Source organism: Nymphalis io, chromosome 18 (assembly GCF_905147045.1).
Source record: "Nymphalis io chromosome 18, ilAglIoxx1.1, whole genome shotgun sequence".
NCBI lineage: Eukaryota > Metazoa > Arthropoda > Insecta > Lepidoptera > Nymphalidae > Nymphalis > Nymphalis io.
Window position 1 is genome coordinate 11130539 of NC_065905.1, and position 13879 is coordinate 11144417.

General features: G+C 31.6%; 1 protein-coding gene across 1 annotated transcript; it reads right to left on the reverse strand.

Moving 5' to 3' along the window:
• Positions 1 to 81: 81 nt before the first annotated feature.
• Positions 82 to 9712, reverse strand: LOC126775350 (cytochrome P450 4C1-like). The gene is made up of 11 exons (XM_050497217.1): positions 9610 to 9712; positions 6265 to 6425; positions 4601 to 4707; positions 4101 to 4191; positions 3641 to 3826; positions 3350 to 3425; positions 2978 to 3278; positions 2100 to 2168; positions 1721 to 1889; positions 1433 to 1612; positions 82 to 1183 (listed from the first exon to the last, which is right to left on the reverse strand). Exons 2-11 carry the CDS (start codon positions 6419 to 6421, stop codon positions 1017 to 1019), a joined length of 1503 nt encoding a protein of 500 aa, XP_050353174.1. The 5' UTR covers positions 6422 to 6425; positions 9610 to 9712; the 3' UTR covers positions 82 to 1016.
• Positions 9713 to 13879: the final 4167 nt, after the last annotated feature.

A 13879-nucleotide genomic window follows, 5' to 3' on the forward strand; every position in this document is an offset into this window, starting at 1 on the left:
TAATTATTTTATGAGTATATTTAATGATAATAATTATAATAATATCAATTAAATCTAAAATTATATTGCATTGGTATATTTCCATTTCAAATGAGTTTTGATTTATTTTCTCATATTATTGTTTTTATTACAAAGTAAGGATATTTTTACATGTTGAAGGAAGAGGGGTGTTGGTTCGATACTATTATTTATTTTTAAAAAAAATCACACTACATATTGCATTTAAAAAAATATAAGTACAAGTTTAAAAATACCTTAAATACCTAACTTAAAACCGATTCTAATTAATGAAAAATAAAATATACTTTGTAAACTTTATGAATGACAATTTCATTATTTCTGATAATGATTTAGCAAAGTACAGATTAAGTAACAATACATGTATAGTCTATTCCAATCATAATAGGAGTCACTATGTCTAAGCCGTAAATTAAAATATTACAAGTGATTTGCTGTTAACTTCGCTGTATGTTGCACTACAAACAATTCTTGATTAATATATCTTCATTTGTAATTTTTTTTTTTTTTATAGAATAGGAAGGCGGACGAGCATATGGGCCACCTGATGGTAAGTGGTCACCAACGCTCTTAGACATTGGCATTGTAAGAAATGTCAACCATCGCTTACATATCCCATGCGCCACCAACCTTGGGAACTAAGATTTTATGTCCCTTGTGCCTGTAATTACACTGGCTCACTCACCCTTCAAACCGGAACACAACAATATCAAGTATTGCTGTTTTGCGGTAGAATATCTGATGAGTGGGTGGTACCTACCCAGACGAGCTTGCACAAAGCCCTACCACCAGTATTAATATAGCAATATTCCACATAACTGTTTAACTTCACTTTAATTTTACTTCCAAAGTTCCGAAAAGAGTTTTATAGGTATATTCAATCATTCACCAGCTGTTAGTGTCAAGGACTAATTAAATTCAACAGCTTTATATAAATTTAATTTTTGTTTTTGTTTTTAATAGATACATTTATTATTTGCAATAAACATTTATGCATATCAACATTCATCCCTTGAATTTAAAACGACATGAAATCCGTCTAATGAAGTTGCTGATATTGCAATTACTATTCGAAGATTTTTAAAATTATCCAAAGAAGTTAATTTAAATTTTCGTAAAACTCTGACGACGATTGTTTTTACTAATTTTGCCCCGAAGTACCTTCCTGTAAACCAAACATTGATTATAATTTAAACATTTTATTAACATTATTTTTGGTGGGCGCTGTCTACACGCAATGCATGGAAAGGATTTGATAGAGTTTTAATGCCAGCCTAACTTTTGTAATTCTGATGCGTTGGTTTCCACTCCCAGCTACCAAGGGTTAAGATAGGGGGGACTCTACTGTAGTTAGTCGAAACTTCACTTCTATTTCTTGTATTTATTTCTATTACTTATTTCACACGAATCTTACCTAAGCAATCCATAGCACCCAAACTAAAAGGTATGTAACAATATCGGGGACGTTTTTTAGTATTTTCAGGGGTAAATCTTTCAGGGTCAAAAGATTCTGGATCATTCCATAGCTTAGGATCACGTTGAATATGATAGATGGGAACGACTAGAGCAGATCCAGCTGGAATTGTATATGAACCTGAAAATAATAGCTGCTTTGCTTAAATTATCTAAAATTATTTAAAACTAAATTCTTGTATCGTATATATGGGATTTTAATTAATAAATTTATAGTATTGAAGCTTACTGATAGAAATATCCTCCTTAATAGTTCGCTGCAACATGCCTCCTATAGGAAATAATCTGAGGACTTCTTTAAAGATCATTTCGAGATAAGGCATATGCTTCAGATCCTCATCAGTTACTGGCTTGTCCTCTTTTCCAATAACGTTAATTATTTCAGCATAAAGTCTTTCCTGTAATAATATATTTTTGTAATCAATCAGTCTCTATTAATGTATTGGTAAACAAAAAAATAATTAAAAAGGGTTGACAAGCCAAGGGTAGGTAGTTTTACATTTAATTTAATACTGTTAAATGACGATTCAATAGTTCTCTATTGTGTCTACTAGAATTATTCGATGGATTGATTGGTTTTTGCCTATTTACATGCAGATTCAACTTACTTGACATACTGGATGAAATGCCATCATCAATAGAAAAAAGGATGAAATTTTAGCTGAAGCCTCTTGACTCTGAAAATATTGATTATTTGATATATTACTCCTAGGTAAGATAAGAGCCTAGGAAATAATTATTTTTAGGATAAAAATTTTAATAATAGATTAAGGCAAACTTATTATATAATAAGGTTTTTAATTGAAGTTGGAAAGGATTCAGATGAGCTGCCTACTTTGTTATGTTTCTTGTCCATCATACAATATTTTTTGACCAATGGTAGAGCTGTGCGCAAACCCAGCGTGGTGGGTTGCATTATTATTATTCTAACGTCAAACATATCAACTGTCGGTATTCTAGTTTGAATTAGTATTTACTTTGTACAAGCTGTCTGGGTGGGTACCACCCACTCGTCAGATATTCTACGCCAAACAGCAATATTCAGTATTGTTGTGTTCAGCTTAAAGGGTGAGTGAGCTAGTGTTACTACGGGCATAAGGAGATGATCAAGACTCAAGATTGATGGCATATTGACAACGTAGGTACTAAATGGTTGATATCTCTCTCTATCTTAAATTGCCAATGTCAATGGGCAGTGACCACTTACCATTAGATGGCCCAATTGACAGCCCATCTATCTATAATATAAAAATAAAAAACGGTTACGAGGCATAAAGTCATAATACAGTAGGTAATATGTTTTGTGACGCTATTACAGCTTAAGGAAATATTTATATTGCCAATGCCAATTTCTATGGGCAAAGAAGACTCATTTGTTCGTTAACCTTATTAAATTAAGTAATAGTAAAATCAAAAAGCCTCAAAAATTTCGATCACGTAAAACATTAAATCAAATGGTTATTTATCAAAAAAAAAAAAAACTTACTGATGTAAAAATTGTAAATGTTTCATTTACCAGCTCCTTCGAATCGAATTCATCAGATAATATGAATCTGTCTATTACACTTAATTGCGTGTTTTTTGAAGAGTCTTCTTCTGAATTCATAAGATACAATTTATCACCTGAGTTAGCCAACAGTTTAATTCGATGTTTAAGTATAGCGGCGCTTAGTTCACGAAGCTTCTCTTTGAATTGTTTCTGTGCTGTGTATGATTTCGTTAACCAGAAAACTGGATCCATCTGTAGGTACCATTTCGTCATTCTATCGAACAGAATGTCGTAAAGTCTGAAACAATAAAGCATTTATGTTAACAGCTTCATCAATTAATAAATATATTGCTTTTTTTTGCATTTTACTTCGGACTCATGTCTATAAGGTACTGCAAATGTGGAAGTTCCACAGTTTCTTCTTTCGAAAGGCCCATAAGAGTTCCTGTAATAAAAAAAGATCAATTAAAAATACTTTTTAAAGACTTATTTATACTAATGTACGAAAGTAACTTTATATGTCTGTCTGTTACGCTTTCACGGTTAATTTGAACAGACCCTCCGATTCAAGGGTGATGAGAATATGGTTTAAGGTATGTGTGTAAGTTATTCAATTTTGAACTGTAGCTACGTTAATTAATTATCGGTAAAAGTACTTACGGCAAACTGTATAACTGGTACACTGAACTATATAATTGTAAATGTCCATTTCTTGTCCTTTGGCTGAACTTTTAAATTTATCCAACAACCAGTCCACTTCTTGATTGAACACATCGGTGTAACTTTCAATTGCTCGCTTACCGTAGTTCGGTGTAGCGATTTTACGATGCTTTCGCCAAACAGATCCTGAAATATTTTCATAATTATATTGAATTTTATTTACTTATTTTGACTTCCTCCATATAAGATCGCTTATAGGTCCTGTGTTTAAACCATAGGTTACGTCAAAAAAAATAAAAGGGTTTTCTGTCGAAAAATCTCAGTAGCAGCCCGGAGTCTGCAATTTGGATGTGAGTACACTCACAGACCAACGGACCAACCGTTGGTACTGCGCCTGGACTCTCCGTCTCATTCATCCGACCCATGTATATTTATTTATATTATTTTTTGATCTACTTACCTGAACCACTTAGAATTCCACCTCCGAGTACGTCTGCTATGTACTTGTATTGTGGCCCCTTTATGCTTGTTTTGTTATTCGTCAGGAGCAGCTGAAATTTTATACTATAACCATAATAATCATATTATTTCATAAAGAGTGCTGTTACATAATAAGAAACAAAAACGACTTCAAATATCTTTTCAAATTTAAATCGGGCTAAACGGAAAGTATCATACTAAACAACACAATAATTTTCTATATCGGTTCATAAATGACGGAGCTCTGAAGTAACAAACATAAAAAAATACTAATAATTGAGAACTTCCCCTTATTTTATGGTGATTGAAAATTCAGTGAAAACTTATAAATAGTACAGTCTGGTATGTAAGCGATGGTTAACATTTCTTACAATGCCAATGTCTATGGGCGTTGGTGACCACTTACCATCAGGTGGCCCATATGCTCGTCCGCCTATCTATTCTATAAAAAATATGTGTTTTACTGAGTTAAACACCTACCTTTATATCGTCCGGATTACTAACAACGATATTCAAGTCCGGTCCGATCCACAATTTAAATACGCCATCATACTCAATCATAAGGTCTTTTACAACTTTTATGAATTCTGTAACAAAACAAAATTTATTTTATGTTCCTAGATCTAGACTTCTATATGTTTTTATATATAAAGCCATCCCTTTTTTCATGTTACTTCTCCAGAAATGTAGCCGGAAACGGGTAATGTGAGATTTATACCCAAGAGAACCCTTGTTGTGGTCCTCATAAGATTGAAGAGGCAACGTTTCGATAAAACGCTTCTTCTCCCGTGCCGGGCTCCGCTGGATCGTTAGAGCTCTCCTCAGCATTTTGGCTAAATTTTAACCAGCGAGTGCCGTAAGTGTAGACTTGAGAAGCTTGAGAGCATCCATCAACTCATCATATTCCTCAAAAAGGGGGAGGAGGCCTTAGCCCAGCAGTGGGACATTAACAGGCTGTTACTGTTATTCACCAAAACGATTGAATTTAGTTTTAATAACATTGCACATAGAGTTCATTTTAAATTATTTACCTTTACCGATATTCATAGTATATTATGATTATTGTAATAATTAGTTGGGACATAAAGTTGTTTGTGACAGTACTTTATATTATAATTTATGTTTTATATTTGCTTAATTATCTTTAATTTTATTATAGACGTATAAAAGTTGAAGTAACAAATTATTTATAATTGCTTATGATCTATCAAGGGTTAATTATTTAATAATCCAATCTGTATAACAGTTACGACAATGCAATAAAATCAATTTCGAATAATATAAGGTTATTTGTTTTGAATGAATAAAGAATCATAAATTAAGTAGCTACACGTCCCCGCTTCTTGTGGATAGGATAAGGGTCTATAACTAAGGGATTATAAGGTTGATTTTGAAAGACGCGAAGATTTTTTTTTACCATTGTGTTCGCTGACACACCCAGAATACCTAACCAAGGTTTTATCGCAGTTGGAGGAATAGCTCAGGAAAGCATAGATAAACATTCATTTTTATTTATTTATATTATAATTTAATTAATAAAAGTTAAATTTATTGTCAATTTTATTATAAGAGGTTGAGGATTGTTTGATATTTATTCTGTATTCCTTATAATGTATTTGTTTCGAACAAACAGTAACAGTTAAAATAATAAGTATTCGTTTAAGAATATTTATTTATTAAAAAAAAAATTGACCACCACATTGTGTAGTTAGAACAAAAGGCGGACTTAATGCCTGAAGCATTCTCTCCCAGTCAACCTTTAGGCAGAAATACGTGAAGGCGGTAATTAATAATCAAAAATATACATACAAACAGATATATACTAATATACACATATAACAACCACAAAAAAATAAAAACAGAGCTATAATATAGCCCGAAGGTTATCAAGGGGGCCCCAGGATCTGCCACTCCGTGGAGGAGAGGAGACCTTAACCCAACTGTACATTACATACTTATGGTTTAATTTTTAAGGGATCTATAGTAAAAACATATAAAAGGGAACTAAAATAAAAACATTCTATGGGGAGGAAATCTTCTTCTATGGCTTCTCATAGCTAACAATTGAATAGTTTAGAAAAAATAAATGTGATTTATAAAATAAAGAATATAATTGGTAATTCTTACGATTTCTTAATATTTACCTTCAGGCTGACACATAAATTTCAAAGCGTTTCCGAACAAAGGAATTGTTGGTGGACCGGGTATTTTCTTTGCCATCTCCAAAAGCCGCTGATTCTTGTACCTCCATCTCAACCAGATGCCTAAGAGCGAACTTATAAATAATAATACTGGCCACATTCTCCTGTAACAGATAATATAAGAAGATAATATTATGATTCTACTACTCAAAGTATCTCTGAGTATCATAACGACTGCGCTTTTATGACGGTTTTATTTGCGTTAAGTTTGAGTGAAACTACTTGATAATATTATAATAAGACTTATATATTACTCAATGTAGACACATGGTAGAATAGAATATAATGTAATAGTAGCCAGGTAAAGTATCTACTCGAATGAAATTATTTTAAATTTTATTAAACCTAATTTATCGATCAATTTTATTAATCTATCTTTCAAATAATTGAAAATATCGTAACGTAGCCATAATTCTGTGCTGAAAATGGCTTAAAATTTATGCATACTTTCGACTGACACTTCAATTCATATTCATAGCTTTGGTGTTTTAGTCGCGTTCTCTTTTAATGATAATTTAAATGACTGCTATAACACAAAATGAGTAATCTAAATCAAGTAGCTAATTGACTTTAATTTTAAATTATTTCAAATAATCCCTATAAATAAGGAAGCGTTCATTAATTAGTTTTGTATTTATATTAATAAAACGAAGTGTATATTAATTAAGTATATTTTTAATGTATGGTTCCCTTCGGAAAAAAGTATGATATTAATCGAAACTTTAAATAATTTGAGTCGTTACGTTATCGTTAGGTTGTTAATGAAATTATAATGCTTAAGGCTATGAACGCGCTACGAATTATATTAAGCCGTAGTAGCGTTCCTAAAGGAAGCAACTCTGTTACAAAGCTTTCGTCTTCTGTGTAGATACACCTCATAGATCAATTGAGCTTTCCATAGAATGCTGTGAATACATGTGAAATATGGCTGCTATCATGACACTTCACAATAATAAAAAATAACGAGTGAAAGACGTTAGCTACGTACTCGTATCTATTCAATTCGAAATTTAATTTTATAAAAGCGAGAGTTCGTTTGTTAAGTTATTGTTTTTAGACGTCTTAACTATTTAATCGATCATCATGAATTTTTGTAAGCATATTGTCCGGGAAAAAATAGTAAAAATTACATAGATAGTCACACGTATGCGAAATCATGGCAAGAAACTAGTGTTTTCATATGCGACGATTTCATTCACGGGTGTGTATTAACTTAATTGTAATTATTAATTTTCTAGATAATTAGTCCTAGGTATACTATGAGATAAATGATCTGTTAACAGGAAGAAATTAATAGTCTTGTATTGAATATATGTTGTGTGTATTATTAGATATTGTTGTTTTATATTGCTATGTACGTAATTATACAGTATTCCCTTCCGCCTCTGTTAAAATTATCTATATACGGATAACATTGCAAACTGTTGTATTTAGAGTGTCGGTAAATATATTCAAAAGAAAACGATATTTTCACATTATTTATTATTTATAAGATTAAGTTAATTTAAGAATGTTTTTATCAGTCACATAGCTGCGCAATAAAGATAGGTAGGTAATACTGGATTTTGAAGAGAGGGATGTTCAGATAGCAGAACGATGTTGATGGGAAAATCAATGACTTTATTAGTGGACAGGTGGATACGACTTTAAGTGGACGGGTAATTGAGTGACATATACATTTCGCACAATTCTTTTCGTACATATTTCGGTAAAATAACAATTTTGCTTTTTTTTTAACGAAATATCTTGGAAAATATCGCAACGCCACCTAGCAAAAATATCATCATAATCGGTCCAGGTGTTTAGGAGGAATTCAGAATCAGAATTATATATAACGAAGAAGTATATTGGTTCGAACAGTATTAAAAAAAATAAACTTTACTTGCCGAGCACACGCATTTTATATATATCGAAGAAGTATTATATAGGATCGAACAGTATTAAAAAAGTAAACTATTTGCCGAGCGTGTGCATTTTTGAAATTTGTTAAAATTCATGCTTTATATACCGTTTTCCTGGAGCTATAATTACCAAGGTATATAAGTATATAAATATATTAATGTTTTTTTTTATCTTACACGAAGATCTTAACATAAGGTTGCAGATTTAAACTCGGGCACGGCCACTGTTTTTTGTGCCTAATTTATGTTTAAAATTCATCTCGTGTGTGCTCGAGGAATGGCGGACGACATTTTGATACGTCACTAATAATAAGTTCAAAACCATGTTAAAGCTTTGCCATGAAATTTGCCCAATATTTGGACATACTTTTACGGATTGTTACTTTTATATATGCTTCGGTAATACTGTTGTTATAAAGTTAGCAAACTGAAATATCGGTGTAAAGTTACGGTTAAATTAAAATCTCTTTAATTTTTATTAAAAACTTTCCATAATTAGTATTTAATATATTATTTTGCACAAAAACCGTCTATGTATTTTTTTCTTGCTCTAAATAAATCGTATTAGAACTCAAAAACATGTTTCGAATATCTAAATCAACTTTTTCAAATGGTGTTGTACTTTTTTAATTAAGGACGTAGTTGTTTTGAATATTAAGTGTTTTTATATTAAGCGTACCGACCAAGAATACGTGTACAGATTCTCAACGAGCCTTATGGTGAAGGGAAACCCCTGGTGTTATGGTTAAAAGCATTCCCATGGAGGGATTGTCATTAAACAAACCCCGCTATTATCATATATCTGATTTTTCTTGCAGTATTATAAAACACACTCCATCCGAATAAACGGAGTAAGTCATTTTAGGATTGATGATAATTTGTTAAGTAAGATATTTAAAGTATAAATATTATATAGTTGTGTTTAGCTTTCATTTATATGAATAATAAAGCTGCTACGCGTGTCTTCTTCTATAAGATTTGGCTTATCAAATATTAAAATGTTTTTCAAATCCAGAGATTAGCATATTCAAACAAAAAATAAGTACATTTTTCAGCTTTATTTCATAGGTTTAAAAAATGTATATAAAGTATATTATGTAAATATATAACACGAGAATCCGTTTTTTTCGACTTTTCTATTTAATTAGTATGTTATTTAAAAAAAAATTATAAATGACAAATAATAATCAAATATTTTTCAATTATCGTATAATATTTTAAATAAAAGTTAAATTTTATTAAAAAAATGGTTAAATATTATTAACAGTTTATAATATATTTAAGTTCTATTTTTGAATTTGATTTTATTAAACTGTGATATTTGCAATAACTTGAAATATAAATACATTAAAAACTTTATATATTTTTCGCATACACTATGATTTACCTTAATACACGTTTGTACGATACCGAAACACTTGTCACTCTCACGGCGTACTAAATTTTATTCGTATGTTAAACAAACAGTACATACAGATTACTAAGTTTACAGCGTCACAAGGAATGTGGACTGTATATTACAACAGCCAAGGTTTATATAATTTCACGAAACTGGCTTTTTATTGTTGCAATAATCGCTTAACTCGTATACCGAGGAAAGCCACTAGTTTCTTTAATTGTTGTATTTGTTTATACTTGGTGATAGGACTCTGATTTATTGTACCTCCAAACAGCAATGGTTAATATTGTTGTGTTTCGGTTTGAAGGGTGAGTGAACCAGTACAATTACACGCACAAAGGATCTTAGTTACGAAAGTTGTGGCGTTTTGACGACGTAAGGGACTGTTGGCGGTACTGACCACTTAGCATCAGGTGGTATATTTGTCAGTCCGCCTAACTATTAGTAATAAATAAAAAAATACAATTCTTATTTATACATTTTTAGAGTTTATGTAGTATGAGTTATTGTACATAATATTTGAAATTAATTTCAAACCGACTAGCAAATCATTGTTGAGTTAGACAATAAGTAAATAATAAGTCGCATATAGGAACAGTAGTGTCATTTATTGCCTTATAAATGATAACGAATTATCTTTAATTTTATTTTAAATCTAGATTGTATCCCAGTAAGCCTGGGAAAAAAGGTATCAGTTTAATGTTTACCCATATTTTAAGTTCGTCACAGTCACAAACGGTAGGGACGCTTTAAAAACGTTATTCTCTCCTTCTGTCATTATTGATTTGACATTCGAAAGAAGAAGACGGCAATGCTTAATTAATCACCCGCTAAACAACGTTTAAAGTAAGGCCGTAAGTTTCTAAAATGTAAAGGTGAGTAAAATGTATAATGTGTAATCTTATAATTACTATTATCATTCGAAATTCTGCCATATTTATCCACCAACACGTATTGGGTCAGCGTGATGGTACAATTTTCATTACTTTTTCTAGAGGAACTTACTACTTTACTGAATCGACAATCAAAATGAAGCTCCAAATTTACGTCGCAGACTGTTGCCAAGGATCGAAAATATTAAAAGGTTTCGAAGTAATTGTGAAAAACTTGTGTTTCCTGGATCTGGTTTTACCTAATCATATTCAATATCTATGCTTATATAAATTGATAACAAAACAGTTCAGTACTTTTTTCTGTCTGTTTGTCAATCGATTTTCCCTTTTTTTATGATAGCTATTGACAAGCTTTAGTGCTACCGATAAAGAAATCCCAGATAAAAGTAAAAAAAATGGTTCAAAACATGCAAATTATGGTCTAAATCGACCAAACGGTGAACATTAATTTGATAAAATATGTATAAAGAATTTATATTGTAATCTGTGCTAAAAAGATGGCTGAATACATAAATTTACCAATGTTTTGTTTTGTTTAACAGAGAACTAAGAATTATTATTTTCTTTAACATTTTAACACATAGAAGCTATGTTTATATATGCGTTACGTCGTAGCGTTCGGCGGCGAAGGGTGAGATTAATTTATCCGTCTTATTGGTCAAGCTTGTGCGCTGGTTTTTACACACTATATCAACTCGATATCTGGCAATCCACAAGAGCGCAATTTTTAATAGGTTTTTTTTAATGCCATATAGGCCAGCGTATGACCGTTGATTGCCTGATGTAAAGCATCGATACGGACTAGGATGTAGCACACTTGCCAGGAAAAAACCTGTTTACATTGGATTTGACACCAACAGGTTTTCTGCCTCGCACAATCTTTCTCTGGAATCAATTGCCAGCGGTTTTACCAAACCGGAATGATTTGGGAGAGTCCAAAGAAAGAGCCAAAGATACTTTCCTAAAATGGCTGATACGCACTGGCAATCCCTCCGTTGTTATAAATTTCCATGGGCGGTGAATGCCACTTTTCATCAGGTGAGCCTGCCAACTTTGCCGCTTTTTCTATAAAAAAAACTAAATTTACTTAAGACTTTTTAATTTAAACTATTATTTTGCAGACGGAAGGCAACAGTGTGTAGTTTTATATATAGTTTTGTTGACTCCGTTACCTTGAGAGGTTAAAAACGTGAGATTAGTTTTAATAGCTGTGTTGTAGTGTAATGTTACCTGCTATTGACATTGGTTGAGCAGCATTGTCAACTTGTCACTTACTTGTCGTAACCATTGTATTATAGGTAAGTTACAGTATAATTATAGTGCTGGACTATCGTCAGCCTTGGTCTAGTAGCCTTATAAGTATAAGACCGCTGACCCCGAAGACCTGCGTTCAAATGCCGGGTAATTAAAAAAATATGGAATTTATTGGTCGAAAAAAAATTTGGAGTCTACTTGGCAATATTCAGGATTCGAAAAGCACATCGAGCCGTTTTGCACCTGCCGTCCCATCGGATTATGAGTTTGAGAAAACAGGAAGTGCAATTGTGTTTGTGCACTCACTTGTATTCTATAATGCGCAATTGGCTAGTCTTCTTTTTTTAAAAATAATAGTATATATATTTTAAGGAATAACTAATATTCCTAGACACCCCTCCAAGTCAACGTAAAGCTTGTGTTAGAAGTGGGTACGACAATAGCCCTAGGGGCCAGAATCGAACACGTGACTTTTACATCCACCAAGACAAAATAATAAATAAAAGGGAATATAATCAATAAAACGGAACAATTACGCAAACTTATTATGTATAAATATTATCGATAAATAGGTATTATTTAAAAAAAAATGTCGTCTCGCACGGATTTATTAGACGACTGAGGGGTTGCATCGAGATTACCGCGTATCGCGTAACTTAAAAAAATCGTTGAATAATGTAATATTAGAAAAGATATTACGCAAAAATAAGAATAAAAAAAACAGGCAGTCATAGGGACAGCCGATAGAAATGAAAACTTGAAACAGTTAAATAATATATTTGTCCAAATTTCATTCTACTTTCACTCCAAGTAATAATTCTAACCCTTTTTATTATAAAGCTTTTTATTCATCAAAATACACAGTATGTCGCAAACTCGGTACAAAATATTACTTAATACAGCTTAATTTAATTTAACAGTTAATATACACTTATATTATTTGTATATACTGTTAGTATTTACATAAATTTTAATCATTACTATCCTCAATAATTTCCACAATACTTAAATTATTTGTACTTTCAACGATTTCAGTATATTAACATTAGCATATCGGTGTCGCGAAGCCACGAGTCTATTCCCTACGATGAACCAGTGCAAGGCGCCTGTTCGATAGTATATAAAATAAGCTAATAATAACAAATTCAGAGCGTATTTTGCATATTTATTTGTATTATTTCGAATTGTTTTTATTTATTTTTTCGAAACGTACAGGTAAAAAAACGCAGAGGATTTATAAGATTTAGGTTAAAGTTTTTTCCAACAGAAATAAAAGAAATCAATGTAATACAAAGTTTTGTAATTGTAATGTATATTTGGATACATATTGGTTCAGTTCTGGAAACAATGATTTTTTTGGTTTGCATGACCTGACACCCAGGGTCGACTCCAGACGAAGGAGCTCCTTAACTATCAACAGTATAGATACAAAAAAACATATATACAAGCTTATGAGTAAATATTACCAGTTCGTGAGATAGGAAGATATATTTTCACAAAACAATTGGAATATTATAATATTTATTATAAAGCATATTTATACTGAAACACTACGCAAATTATTATGTAACCAAAAAAACAAATATGAGTATGAGAATAACCCTGGTTATAAGCCTCAGCAGCCAAAAAGCTGAAATTGTCGAGAGTGAATGTTGACGGCTTTTAGAAAAGAACACAGAAGACAACAACAAGGCCCCCTTCTTGAGAACAAGATTCATGAAGGGAGTAACTTAGGATACTTGGAACCTGTCGTATTGATATTATATAATAATTATTTCTTAATTCCAAATCTACGCGTGACGATCTTAATTATACTTAAATTATACAGCTATGTTAAGTAAAACCTAGACATAATTTGAGGGCACGTCATGTACATAATTATGTACATATCTTAGGAGTAAAAATATAGGTAATCTATCATTAAACTGTATGTCATGACAGACCTAATAACATACACGGGGTAGCAGGTCGCTAGGTAATTGGTAGATGGTGATTGCTGTAGTTAGAATTATTTAAGCCAACCTGTTCTTTAAAAGAAGACTATTTGTATTCATTTCAGAAACATGGTTAAGATGATTTTTCGTGTTTTTTTTATAGTATAGGTAGGCGGA

Coding starts and splice junctions, on each gene's coding strand:
- LOC126775350 (XM_050497217.1), bottom strand. CDS start 6,421: ATGTGGCCAGTATTATTATTTATAAGTTCGCTCTTAGGCATCTGGTTG. Junction 4,708..6,264: donor ATTTATGTGTCAGCCTGAAG/GTAAATATTAAG, acceptor GTTTTGTTACAG/AATTCATAAAAGTTGTAAAA. Junction 1,890..2,099: donor CATTTCATCCAGTATGTCAA/GTAAGTTGAATC, acceptor ATATTATTACAG/GAAAGACTTTATGCTGAAAT.